This window comes from Cydia amplana, chromosome 25, assembly GCF_948474715.1.
Source record: "Cydia amplana chromosome 25, ilCydAmpl1.1, whole genome shotgun sequence".
NCBI lineage: Eukaryota > Metazoa > Arthropoda > Insecta > Lepidoptera > Tortricidae > Cydia > Cydia amplana.
In genome coordinates, this window is record NC_086093.1 from 4,599,242 (window position 1) to 4,614,332 (window position 15,091).

At 36.0% G+C, this 15,091-nt stretch overlaps 1 protein-coding gene across 2 annotated transcripts in view; it reads right to left on the bottom strand.

The window, feature by feature from the left end:
- LOC134659585 (Kv channel-interacting protein 1) overlaps positions 1-648 on the bottom strand; it is a 29,853-nt gene extending 29,205 nt beyond the window's left edge. For both annotated transcript variants that reach the window (XR_010097818.1, XM_063515248.1), the window contains exon 1: positions 463-648. Coding sequence is in view for 1 of the 2 variants with exons in the window: in XM_063515248.1 (XP_063371318.1) it covers positions 463-618 (156 nt within the window). In the remaining variant the exon portion in view is untranslated. The remainder of the gene's footprint in view (positions 1-462) is intronic.
- Positions 649-15,091: the final 14,443 nt, after the last annotated feature.

Consider the following 15,091-nt stretch of genomic DNA (forward strand, 5'->3'; position numbering starts at 1 on the left):
AGACAAAATGTATTGGGCCACGACTCTTCTCTTTCCGCACAGACTCTAAGTATACCTCATTAACTAATTTTAGCGATAATCACGACCACGACACGTTGTTGTTTTGCCTTTACGAAGCATTTTCGCTATATACTGGAAAAATCGTGTTTTCGGTTACGATGTAGTGCTACGACTGTAGCTTAGCAGTATAGTATAATTTTCATAAGCGTCGTTGTTTCTGTGCAAGTACAATATGACTAATGTCAGCTACGCATTTTTGCTCCGGACGAAACTTTAGTTTGATTTGATATTTGCGGCTTAGATGTATTTTATAATTGTTGATGTGTTTTTTTTGCTTGTATGTAAATTCCATGTTGTCGTGTAAAAGTGCCCTTGTGGCCTATTTGCTGAATAAATGTTGATGTTTGATGTTTGAAACGTTGTGTTTTTCAGCAATTACTTACATAATTAGCATCAACTCACCGTTTTAAACCCCCGATACATGACTCGTATCTCCTGCTTGGAGAACTTGGTCTGCCGGCACAGCTCCTCCAGCGCCACGGGAATCGGCTTCGGCGTCCGCGTCGGCTCCAACTCGTACGCATGCTCCTCCACGGGAGAATCGGGAGGCGTCGCCATTTTGAATTTCAATTATTTGCACATAAAACTAGACGGTATATGGGTACTTAGGAGCGTGGAAAAAAGTCTTTGCTTGACTTAAAAGAGGACTCTTTCGAAGTATTTTTTTGATTAACAGCGTTTGATACAATGGCAAGTATAAGCGGAAAATACACACTGAAATTGTGTGAGATAAAAATGTGTATGTATTTAAAAATCTCATAAAATAAGCTCAACAAGGACAAGACGGGTCCAATACAGTTTCTATTGGCTGTTTTATTTTAAATTTAATTTAAAACATTTTGAGAGTAAAGTGAGAAAAGAGCGAGGTACCGTGGTAACGCGTTAGGTATTTTATACGGTAAAGTTTAAATACATTTTGGCGATGAATTGACAGCTTTGAGGTTACGCTGGATGGTTGCAGGGCAGGAACGTTCTGAAACAAGTGAAAATTTAATTAAATAAATTTAATTTTGCTAAGTTTAGGACCTTGAGGTATATTACACAAAACAAACTATCTATGCCAAAGAGTAAAGTAAGTTGCTCTATGCTCTAAATTATATAGAGGAAGAGTATCAAAATGTGAAGTGAAAAGTACAAATCAGTTGGATATAAGAAAACAAACTTGTCTTGATAACATTAGGTACAATACTCTGGCATGCCAGCTTTGTCAGTAGAGAAAGGCGACAAATTAAAAAAAGTCGAAAATGTTCGATTTCCCGGATTTCCCACACAAAATTTTTATTTCGCACCTTTTTCTACTGATAAAGTTGGCTTGACTTGCCAGAGTATACCTAATATATAGAGTGCTTCCTGTAACAGGAGCAATAAATTAAACAGTAGGCTGTACTCCCCAAACTGACCAACATTTGTTCAGCAACTTTTGAAAATAACTCATGTTTTGACTTTTATTACACTTTAAAGTTTATTCTAAGACGCAATGTATTGCAAATTTTGTTATGTTTAAAGACTTTAAAGCGTGACAAGCACAAAACAAAGAAGTAATAGAAGCGAAACGTAGGTGTATAGCGTGTGGCAGCATTATGATTAGCTGATCTCACTTTCACCACGGGCTACTGTCAGTCGTTGTCAGTTCAGTATGGCGCTTATGAAATGTCAGATGTGAAAACGATTCCAGTTAAAATTACAAATAAGCACAAATATGCCATGCTGCTCCATTTTGGAGTGTAAAAACACTAGCCGGACAAAAATATTAGACATGGAGGCATTTCATATCATCGGTAAGTATTATTTCATGTAATATTTCAATATTTTTTACATTTTCGGTTTCCGCAAGGATTTTTGGATTGTTTAGTACAAAAATCAAATTTATGTAAATGAGATAAGGTTGATATCTACTTAGCGTAAAAGTCACGTACGGGTGCGCTCTTAGACCACAGTGCGAGGACCATATCAAAAAAGTTATCGATGTCGATGTTTGTATAAATACACGTTCGTTTTGTTTAGGTTCATACATGTTCCTGATAATTTATTTTTGTTTCAGTAGTAAATAGTTTTTTTTTAATACGTCTTAAATCCCCTAAATACGGAACCCTTCATGGGCGAGTCCGACTCGCTCTTGGCCGCTTTTTATTAAAAAGTAAGTAGGTAACCTAATCTTCGCCAGAAAATATAGTATACATACTTATGTATAAAAAACTGAGTAGTTTACGTGTACTTAAACTAATTAAGCTAAACTATTTAAACTAATTAAGCGTTTATCGATATCACACCGAATCATGCACATCCCTATCGCATGTGTCAACGTCATAGTCGAATATTTTATCCTATCGCATTCACTCTTGGAAAAGCCATGCAAGTGTAAAAGGGATAGAGCATAAATGACTATTTACAATAAATAAAAATCGTAGTGCAATTTCGACATAATTTTCTTTACTGTAAGGTTCAAATTATTGTGATGGGTGCGAGTTCATAATCCCTTTCGAAATAAGAAAATATGGCCAATTTTTGTGACAGCGTGTTGGCGACATAGGTTCCCATACTAATCCAGGCACATGCCGTTTCCCCTTAGAGCGCGGCGCGCTCTTTCTTTCTTCCGTGGTGACAAGCAACGTCAAACACACTGATGTCAGCGTACATTGAAGGCAATATTTATTTTGTATGAAAAAGAGGAAGTCTAAAGGATTCATAATTTTTAAAAGTTGCTGAACAAATGTTGGTCAGTCTGAAGAGTACAGCCTTTAGTTTAATTTATTGCTCCTGTTACAGGAAGCACCCTGTATAAAAAAAATTACATATTTCAATTGTAATCCAAACCAATATGTCTAAGATGGGAAAATAAGGAACTAAAGTGTTTATTTTTTTCAAATCTACTGACAAATTGGTTTATCTCTTGGAGAAACAACTAAACGGAGTAGCCATTAACAGGCTTTCCCCTCTGTCGAAAATAGGCGGCCAACGGTCATACACAATGTATGGACTGACGTTTATCTGACATGGCTATTTTTACGTTACGCATACATTTGACGTTCCCCTCCCCCGCAAAAATCGGCAGACTGTTTTGTACAGAAAATTACAGACATGGCGTCTCCGTTTGATTATATCCTCCAAGATCTGACTACAGTCCTATTATTTTAACATCCACTCGTAATATATTTATAATTGAGAGACATATAAAACATCTCCAACTCTGCGGTGTAACAACTACCAAAACTAATTTAATTGAAAACTATTACAATTTCTTACGGAAATTGGCCGGACGCCATTTTTGCCCGCCCGCTAAAAGTTGTGAATTATGGTTATGACGGGGTTGCCATTGTGAAAAAGTTTCATTATTTTTTAAACGGGTGATTCAGTATTTATAGCTTGATTTAAAGATCCTTTTTGTCAGAAAGAATATTTCCTGATCTGTGTCTAAACTCTAAATAGGTACATATCTATAGCGACACCATTTGAAGCTGTAGGCCAAAAATGGCTAGATTAGCTTTATGGGTAAATTAATTGTCCAGTGGTGACCGTGATTCGCGTGTGAGACTTTAAATTCGGACGTCGTGGAATCGACTCCTGGATCGAGGTTCATACCAACAGGTACATACACATATATAGAGTATAAGTATCAGTCGTTATTCGAAGTACAATATACCCGACTTGAGCGTTAATGGAAACGCAGGCTAATTCTTGAGACAGGCCACAAAGAGATCCATTCTATGAGCAATCATTGTTTAAGTAGGTAGGTTAGTTGCCTTACCTTACCTATGACCTTGGAGGATACAACTAAACGGAGTAGCCATTAACAGGCTTTCCCCTCTGTCGAAAATAGGCGGCCAACGGTCATACACAATGTATGGACTGACGTTTATCTGACATGGCTATTTTTACGTTACGCATACATTTGACGTTCCCCTCCCCCGCAAAAATCGGCAGACTGTTTTGTACAGAAAATTACAGACATGGCGTCTCCGTTTGATTATATCCTCCAAGCCTATGACCATTTCATGTTCTTCGTCACGTGTCATGCATTTGTTTTCACTTTTTCCATCTTTTGCTACAGGCGTAACAAAAGAGAAGCCTCTTTTGTTTTCGAGGAGGCAAAGCAAATTGTGTTGCTACACGAAAAAAAGGCAGTTTTTCGCTGTAAACTGCTATATTACGATAATAATCTGACCGTTTCGCGTCACAAACTTATTTAATCACGGACAAACGTAAATACACGTATAACTTTGTATAACTTAATTGTTATGTAACGTATTCATAACACGAAGGGTGAAAGTTGGTTGGGGGAAATAGTTTTGACGTTTGCGTTTAGTTTTCAAGCATTGGTTTAACGAGGTTCATATTTTGTTAGGGTTCTATAGACAACTAGGACTAGGAAGGAACCCTTATAGAAAGCTGCAATTTGGCATGGATTACATAAGTAAATCATGCATGGCAAGATAACAGTAATGTTTTATTGAATAGACCACCATTTAAAAACCTGTAGAACTTGTGGATGTACGGAAGTTGTTCATCTTGATTAATTACATACTTAGTCTCTCTGAAAGGTCGGCCCTAAAGTATGTAAGCATCACAATACCTAGTTAATGTCCTGTATGTGGCTTTACACAGATAATCATGTAGTAGGCACCCGGCTTTATACTTTTTGTTTATTGTATCTATGGTAATTTGCTAGAGAGAGAGAGAGAGAGAGAGAACTGTCAGATATGGCGGCGCGCGTTGCCCGAGGTTATGTTCGATTTGATATTATTGTAATCTTAAACTAATCCTGTATATCAATGTAATAAAATAAATGTTGCTGAAAGCAGTGGTTTGAGTGCTGAACCCCTTTTGCCGAGCATTAAATCTGTGAATGATTACATCTCAGAAAGCGGGATTGTGAATTCAAATGCCCACATAGAAATTGGATGATTGTTTTCACCTGTATGGAGGTGCTATATTGAACCATCGCACTGGGAGACTTCGGCACAAGATCGGCCGAAGTGAAGGCATACAATGAATACAAAAGTGCAAGCCTTTGAAGAGCAGAGGCGAGTGGAACTACGCGAAGCGTGATGAGTTAAAGGCCCGACCACCTGCGGTCATCAAATACAATTTTGTCGGAGGGCTGCTGACCTGCGGTGAATGTGGACGTACATTCACTGCAAAGATAGGTTACGTCAGCCACCTGAGAGCTCACGATCGTCGCTCTCACTGATGACGAGAGGTGCGTAGAAATGTAAGTTGCTTGGTCTTTTAAGAGTTCATTTCATAATGAAAGCAATATAAAGTATATATATGATACAAGATAGATTTCATATTTTGTACGCTAAACAAAATGATTGACAATTGGTTTTGTTTGCTTACCATAAAAAGTGTTTTAAATTTGCAATGCACTGGATGTTTGCTATATATTGATCTAGTTATTAACCCGTGTTTTTGTCATTGTTTGTTTTTGGACTGTGAGATGACATGTTGGAATACAATGAGAATAGATCTCGACGAGAACGCAAGCAAAACAACCATCAGCTTCGTCACGGTGAGATTGGTGAGACACAGAGCTATCATTAAGAGCCAACAAGGTTACGAAGGAAGTCAAAAGGGTAAGGATGGCATTATGCAGTATTCAGGTACAATGCAGGTGCTCAGTGAAGTTAGTTATTAACACTGAGTTGTATAATGATGTTAGTTGAATATTTATTAGATATTATTACTATTCTTTTTTTGGATAGTCTAATGACACTAAAAGGTATATTGTTTCTAATGATGCATGAGTATATAATGCCTATATATGGTAAGAGATAACAAAACAATGTTATGGATCAGTATCGCAGAGGTTATCGCCATGATAAAATGATGGGATAGCGAAAATGAGAGGAAGAAAATGATAGCGGGCTAGAATTGTAGGAGATTGGCCCATGACGGTTGTCAATGGAAAGCGTTAGAAGAGGCCTTTAGCAGGCACCACACTTATTTAGATATATATCTATCTCTATACTCTGGTCTCTAATTCAGAATAAAATAATATAATAGGTAAATGTGCATATAAATTATTTTGGACAAAAGACAGAAAATAGTTTTTGATTTGACAACAAAAAAATAATTATTTATGAACATTTGTGTATGAAAAAGGGATTAAAAAAATGATAATTGAAGATATTTAATGGTATATTCTACATAGGTAGGTACATGCATGTAGTTGCATATCATTGTTATACTGAAAATTATCAATCTGGATACTTAGAGAGGAGCATATAGAAACAATAATGATTGAATGGAATTACACACAGTATGAATTCTAAATTTGAAATGATGCTGGTAGTTTCACATCTATTTCATGCTATTGTTTCAAATGTCATGCATCTCAATAACCCAATTCATTAGTTTATGTAATTCATTCTTAAGCCTGAATTTTGTATATGAGCAAGGTTTATATAATTTAAAGATGAAAAACAGATGAGCAGAATTTTTCGAAATTTTAAATGTTATCGGTTACAGATTTGTCATACATTCTTTTATTATTATTATTTTCGATTGATTGGATGTATGGAAATTTTGCATATTGGACTATAGGGATAGTCCAGGCTTAATCCTCACACCTCACATACAAATCAAGGAAGTTTAATGATATTAACATTTCAGAATGTAAAAGAGACTTGCACCATTAATGGTGTCACAATTATTCTACATCAGTTTACAAAAGAAATAAGTTTGAAAATATAAGCAACAATTTCAAAGCATCATTATTAGCAACATGATGTCTGGTCGCATTGTGGATACTTTTACTGACATTGCATATGAAAACGAAAAAGAAAGTTTATTTTCTGTTAACGAGTACAGGTTCATTTACAATGGTTAAGTAGGTATTTAAAAAAAGAAAGTGAATAATTTCACTCTATTTGGAATTCTTGAATACCTACTTCATACCTTTGAATTGATGACAAGCGGTATTTATATTTAAACCTTATTGCACAAAATATACACCAATGTACAAATTTGTCTCTCTAAATTTATAAATTTAGTGCAAGTCCTGTCTGGTAAAAGAATTTGTTAAACGGGATTGGCTAAACAAGAACAGATTACTTTTTCCGTGCTGTTGACTCAATATTTGTCTAATAATATTGCATAGTATTCAGTTATATTTTTTAAAATTTTACTAGGTATTCAAAATTGAAATAAGTAATGCAGTTATACATGCGTAATGTGTGTGTGTGTGTGTAATGGATTGCGACTAATAAATGATTATGATTATGATTGCAATCCAGTAATAAACCAAAAATGAAACTATGAATTGTTGCTATGAAATACAATTTATTTGTGACTTTACGATTTCATTTGCTTATAGGGTGAATTAAGGTATTGGAATAACTTTTAATATGGTGGTATAATAATAGGTGGGGTAATGACGATAGTATTTGCTACGGTATACTCCGTGTAGTATACAGTAGTACTTATTTGGAGTGTTTTCTTTGCGGGTGCATGTCACCCCAAGGTTTATTGCTGCGTTTTTGCCGATTCCTGTGGCTGAATCCTTATTACTTTACTATTGTGAAATATTGGACGAAGTTTAGGACGAAACATCAGGACCATCAGGTCATTGAATAATCTGTTTATATAAATAAAAGAAAAAAAACATATTTTAGATGTTATTTCTGAGTTGATGAATTGATGGAATATTTGTTATTTTAATTAATTAATGTTGATGATTTTTGATGAAGATAATGATTGATATCCATGACGACATTGACGTCTGATTACGATCTTAGTAACGATGAGTAGGTATCTAAGGAAAATCTAAGGTAATAGAGGTCCGATAACGATGATGATGTATATGACTGAACATGTCTACTACAGTGTCGATGTCGGCGACGATGTTTGCCCCATGACAGGGTCAATAACTGACCATATCGATGATAAAAACGGAGCTGGACGATTTAGATGACAATGTCGGCGATAATGCTTGACCGACCACTTTGATGACGTTATATGGATGATGTATATAGTAAGATTAATTGATGATGATAGTGATTGACTGAGTCGATGTGCATGATCAATGAATTAATTATTGACGAGGACTGAGACTAAAATGATCGTTGCTACTGCCAATAATTATAACATTTTTATTTTTTTATGTTTCAACGCTGGTAACCTGGCTGAACGGATGAAGTTGATGATAAGCGAGGGCTTCGCAGCAAGAGCTGACTGAAGCAAAGGAGGTTAAACTGTTAAGATGGTGCTGCCAGCAGTGGGCAGGGCCCAAGCTGCCGATGGTCAGGGCCACAGAGTGAGGAACCGACGTACATACGCGCCGTGTCCAAGATTACCACCTTCTGCATCTGAACCTTGATCCAGCGACCCAGCGAGAGTATCTCTAGGTGTTGTTCGAGACTCTTCGCTGACATGATTGCTAGTTATCATATTAATATTATGAATCTAGAATATAACTGTTGAGTTTTGGCAGACTGTCTAGTGCAGGCCGTAATGGCAGACTGTCTAGAGCAGGCCATGACTGTTTATTATGTTAGTTTATGTTTTGGCAAAGTTAGGTTATTGTAATATGGGCTTTGTTGTTTGATCCAAATTAAAATATATATATTAGTTTATACTTTGGCAAACTGACCAGCGCAGGCCTTGAAGGCAGACTGTCTGGGGTAGGCCGCGATTGTTTATGATGTTGATGATTTAAACTTTGGCTGACTGTCTAGAACAGGCTTTGATAGCAGCCTGTCTTCTAGAGCAGGCCGTGATGGCAGACTGTCTAGACTGGTCCAGTCTAGAGCAGGCCATACCAAATCAAATTATTAGATTGACTAGGTTGAATCTTGGCAGACTGTCTAGAACAGGCTTTGATAGCAGCCTGTCTTCTAGAGCAGGCCGTGATGGCAGACTGTCTAGACTGGTCCAGTCTAGAGCAGGCCATACCAAATCAAATTATTAGATTGACTAGGTTGGATCTTGGCAGACTGTCTAGAACAGGCTTTGAAAGCAGCCTGTCTTCTAGAGCAGGCCGTGATGGCAGACTGTCTAGACTGGTCCAGTCTAGAGCAGGCCATACCAAATCAAATTATTAGATTGTCTAGGTTGAATTTGGCAGACTGTCTAGAACAGGCTTTGATAGCAGCCTGTCTTCTAGAGCAGGTCGTAGTGGCAGACTGTCTAGACTAGTCAAGTCTAGAGCAGGCCATAACAATTTATACTTTGGGATTATGTCTAGAGCAGGCCTTAAGGGCAGACTGTGGTTGTTTATGATGTATTATGCTTTGCCAAACTAATAGAGCAGGCCTTAAGGGCAGACTGTGGTTGTTTATGATGTATTATGCTTTGCCAAACTATTAGAGCAGGCCTTATGGGCAGACTGTGATTGTTTATGATGTATTATGTTTTGCCAAACTATTTAGAGCAGGCCTTAATGGCAGACTGTGGTTGTTTATGATGTATTATGCTTTGCCAAACTATTATAGCAGGCCTTATGGGCAGACTGTGTTTGTTTATGATGAATTATGCTTTGTAAACTATTTAGAGCAGGCCTTAATGGCAGACTGTGATTGTTTATGATGAATTATGCTTTGTAACCTATTTAGAGCAGGCCTTAATGGCAGACTGTGATTGTTTATGATGAATTATGCTTTGTAACCTATTTAGAGCAGGCCTTAATGGCAGACTGTGATTGTTTATGATGAATCATGCTTTGTAAACTATTTAGAGCAGGCCTAAATGCCAGACTGTGTTTGTTTATGATGAATTATGCTTTGTAAACTATTTAGAGCAGGCCTTAATGGCAGACTGTGATTGTTTATGATGAATTATGCTTTGTAACCTATTTAGAGCAGGCCTTGATGGCAGACTGTGATTGTTTATGATGAATTATGCTTTGTAACCTATTTAGAGCAGGCCTTAATGGCAGACTGTGATTGTTTATGATGAATTATGCTTTGTAACCTATTTAGAGCAGGCCTTAATGGCAGACTGTGATTGTTTATGATGAATTATGTTTTGCAAACTATATAAAGCAGGCCTTAATACTGTGATTGTTTATGATGAATTATGTTTTGCTAAACTATTTAGAGCAGACCTTAAGGGGAGACTGTCATTATTTATGACGTGTTATACTTTGCCATACTGTTTAGAGCAGGCCTTGAGGGCAGACTGTGATTGTTGATGTTGGTTTATACTTTGGCAGACTGTCTAGAGCAGACCATGACTGTAAATTAGTTTATATAAGTATATTGAAAGATTATCGGAAGAAGGTTGTTAATGCTACCAGGTGCTGGTCGTATTAAATTATTGTTTACATGATGTCAGGTTAAAGCATGTGAAGTGAGAAGATTGATTTCTCAATAAGGTTAGCTGGTTGTATTAAATTATTGTTTACATGATCTCAGGTTAAAGCATGTGAAATGAGAAGATTGATTTCTCAATAAGGTTAGCTGGTTATATTAAGTTATTGTTTACATGATCTCAGGTTAAAGCATGTGAAGTGAGAAGATTGATTTCTCAATAAGGTTAATATATGCAAATAGTCATTGGCTGTGATTGACTAATAAAGGTCTATAGTCAGACGTTTACAAAAACTATTCTTATGAATGTTTGTTTGATATCGATAATAGTAGTTTATGCAACAGTGATATAATAAGGGTTCTTAAAATGCAAGGGTCGAAGTTACAAAACGAGACGTAGTCGAGTTTTGTAAAAAAAGACCCGAGAATTTTAAGAACCAATTATGAGCTGTTGCATACATTACTTTTTCTATGACAGCTGCAGCAAAAAAAAAAAAAAAAATATTATTAAAAAAAAAGAGTTATTATTAAAAAAAAACGTTATTATTAAAAAAAAGAGTTATTATTTGAAAAAAATTGAGTTATTATTTAAAAAAAAATTGAGTTATTATTGTAAATGAAAACATACCTCTTTCAATCAAGATGATCGGAACTTGTATCTTTAAAAAAAATAAAGCAGTTGTATTATACTCATAAGATGACTGCTAGCAGTCATCTTATGAGCCTATAGACAAAGCATTCAAATGACATTGCTTTAGATATCACTGTCAGTCATTTAATTGACACATTTAAGTGCTGGAGTAGAAAAAATTGTTATGATATATTACTGCTGTTATTAATGTACAATTGTTTTTAGTGAGAGGACTCACTTTAAATAAAAGGACGGCCGAAGCTATAAGCATCACAATACCTAGTTAATGTCCTGTATGTGGCTTTACACTGATAATCATGTAGTAGGCACCCGGCTTTATACTTTTTGTTTATTGTATCTATGGTAATTTGCTAGAGAGAGAGAGAGAGAGAACTGTCAGATATGGCGGCGCGCGTTGCCCGAGGTTATGTTCGATTTGATATTATTGTAATCTTAAACTAATCCTGTATATCAATGTAATAAAATAAATGTTGCTGAAAGCAGTGGTTTGAGTGCTGAACCCCTTTTGCCGAGCATTAAATCTGTGAATGATTACAAGTACAATGCGATGTTGCAAATGAATAAACACATTTCACGCTATTTTATTTATAAAAGAGGACACGAGCGACATGGACTGTATCTTGCCAACAAATTTATACGGTTTAAAGTTAAATAAACCCGGAAACGGACGAAGAACACGAACACGTGACCGTTAGTCCTCGTTTCCGTAAGCATATTTAACGGTAGAAAGGACACACGCTGGTTTAATTCAAATAAAGTACAAATTAATGTACAATCTCTACACCTTATAAAACAAAGTCCCCCGTCGCGTATGTCTGTGTGTGTTTGTATGTTCGCGATAAACTCAAAAACTACTGAACGGATTTTCAAGCGGTTTTCAGCTTTTCACCTATCAATAGAGTGATTCTTGAGCAAGGTTTAGGTGTATATTTAATTTGCGAAGCCGGAGCGGGTCTGTAGTCTGTCACAAGTGTCACAACAGACATTGTGCCTAGTAAGGGGCTATTCATAAATTACGTCATTTCAAATTAGGGAGGGGGGGTCTGGACATCGGATGATGGTAGCAAGACGTAGGAGGAAACGGGGTCATTCGAAGCATGATTTTTGGATGATTTTAGGGAGGGATGGGGTCAAAAATCGTCAAAAATAGATGACGTAATTTATGGACAGCCCCTAAGCGGGAGAACATAAATTTTTAACATAAAATACGACTTAGACGCATTTTATCCGGATTGGCGGGAAAATGCAAACGACAGGGTTGAGTGGAGGAAGGGAGGGGAGGCCTTTGCCCAGCAGTGGGACACTAAACCAGGCTAACAAAAAAAAATGTTGATTAAGCACAATACACCGGCATTGTGAACGTTCCGTCATCGCGTCGCTAACCGAACTGAGAGTACGCCAGAAGTCCGCCAGATTTCAGTCGCGGGGCGAGGTAATTCGTGTCGGGGCGGGGCGGTGCGTGGCCGTTCTGTATGGTAATATACTATTACATTATTCTGTGCTTTCGGCAAAGTAAATGACTATGTTAGCTGAACATCGTATATTTTTTATTTATTTATTAGGGACATTTATACGTTTGTATACATCGGCCCTATGGTCCGCTTCTTATGAGTACTTTCAAAAATTACAAAATTCTGTGAATATTTAAAATAATTTAAATCTATAAAAATAAAATCTATTTATTCAGCATAACTCCAGCCAATCTAAAAACCATTTGTGCCGTGTCCGATGTTGGGTGACTGAGTATGTGTATGAACTTATGAAGGCACCAATGTCATATGGGAACATCGTATATGAACATCATAACTTTCAAAACGTTATTCTTGGCTTCCTGAACTCATAAAATCTTTCACAACCCGTAAAACTTAACGACATTACCTCGTTACGTTTTTATAGCAATAAACTTATATTTACATCTTATTAACAATGTAGCTTGTATGCAAGTATGCTAAGTTTACATCGTAAAACAGTATGCGAGATGTGAGAAATATCACGAATTTTCAGTTAAGAAGTATGTGAATGTGAAGACTAGGTATTAAACGCGGTGATAAATAATTATGTTTTACAGTTTTATGAAATGGTGCTTTGATGTTTATTATACATAAAACATAAACGTTAATATGTATGTTAGTTAATACTGTTTCTATTCTTGCCTGTCTTTTATACTATACATAATTATACAGGGTTAAATTTTAACCACCAGTCATACCAGAGGCGTAGCTCACTCCGCGATTTCGTCGCGTCACTAAGTACCTACCAGTACATGCACCAATTTTGGTGTCTAGCCATACTAGTTGTCGCGCACCGCTACGGGACGGACGCCTGCTCGCGTTAGCGCCACCTAGCGGTCATATCTGTCGTAATAGACGCGTTTTGTTAGAGAGTGAATCTTCTGTACCTAGTACTATTATTTATTCTGTGGCCATACTCTGCGTAGTGACTTTATAGGTCATAGGTACCTAATACTGAACAACTATTATTATGAGTTCAAATGCCGAAATTGCGAAAAAAAGATTTGGCTGTGCCATAGAAATCAGCGGCAACACATCAAATCCTCGCCATCCATCAAATACTTTACACCATTACATGTAAATGTAACGACAATAAAAATATACGTATTCTAGGAAGTAATAAACAGTACCTATAAACACAGATGTTTCTGGCACTCAGGGTTATTTTTAAAACCATAGACACAGCATTATCTTTTATGCCTACTTGAGTCCGTTTCCGCATTTTTGGCGCCAAACAAACACTAAAGGCGCGGGAATGCATCTATCAAATTGGATAAAGACAACAATATAACTGTTGATTTTCTAATTACACTTGGTCAAGCAGATCTTGTCAGTAGAAAAAGGCGGCAAATTTGGAAAATGTAGGCGCGAAGGCATATCGTCCCAAAGAAAATTTGAATCTCGCGCCATTTTTTACTGACAAGATTTGCTTGACCACCTATATATGACTAATTTACGGTAACCTATTATGTTATCTTTAAAAAGACTTTATGACTTTTTATGTGTAAAAAAGGTTTTATTTATAATTTAAAAATATGTGTTGTTTTCGAAAGATTAATTTATTAATTATAATATTAAATGATTTTCTGCGACTAAATTCGAGATACATACGTATGGTATCTAAATTTAATTGTCACTATAGTTTACGTATTTGAGCTGAACCCCTGAACCTAAATGATAAATATAGCGTACTACAAATAGTACCCACAAATTCAACTGACCTACTATCTAAAACAGACTGCTCAGCGGCTGCGCTTTATAATAGATACGTTCTTTTTAAATGGAGTAACGATCTTTACAGTACCCATGGTGCTACTTTACCTCACTAGTGCGTTAAAGTTGCACTTTACGTGCCTATGTTGAAAATGATGTGTGAATGTAAATGTATTAAATTGTAAACACTTTATTGTACCTACATAAGACAGTAGGTTAAGATACAATTAAATAGAAAGTCTACAATACAATGTACAAATGCGAACTTATCCCTATAAGGGATCTCTTCCAGTCAACCCTTGAGCAATTGAGAGCAGACAAATAAAAATTACAGACAAACGAACACTATGTACAGAAAAATAAATTATGGTTCAATTATTTATAGGCGCCGATTTAGGCCAAATTTTTTATTTATAGTTTAGGCTTAGTTTTTAATTTTAGTTACAATTTTTATTTTAAGGGTTTTTGTTGTTTGTTACTTGTTTTAATCTTTAATAAAAACGATATAATTCTCGCAAGTAAATATTAAAAAATTTAAAGGGCCCTATTGGTCCCTTGATTTAAAATATTTGAAATTATTTTCCACACTTGTATCACAAATAACTATTTTTTTCCAGTGAGACATGACATGTTTACAGTCAGACCAATCTAACTTTGCATCGATTTTAATAGTACACATTGTGCAACTGTTTTTTATCGTCATAATTTTATAGAAATTTGTCGTTTAAAATAACATTTGCACATTCTGTGCTATTAAAATCGCAGCCGAAACACATTAAACCTGCAAGTCAGGTGTGCTAAAATGGAATAAAATGAATTATAACGTCTCTACAGGTTTTCCCGTTGCCATTTGCTTGAAACTTTGCCAAGAATGCCACACTTGTGAGGTTAATTACTATGACAATCTA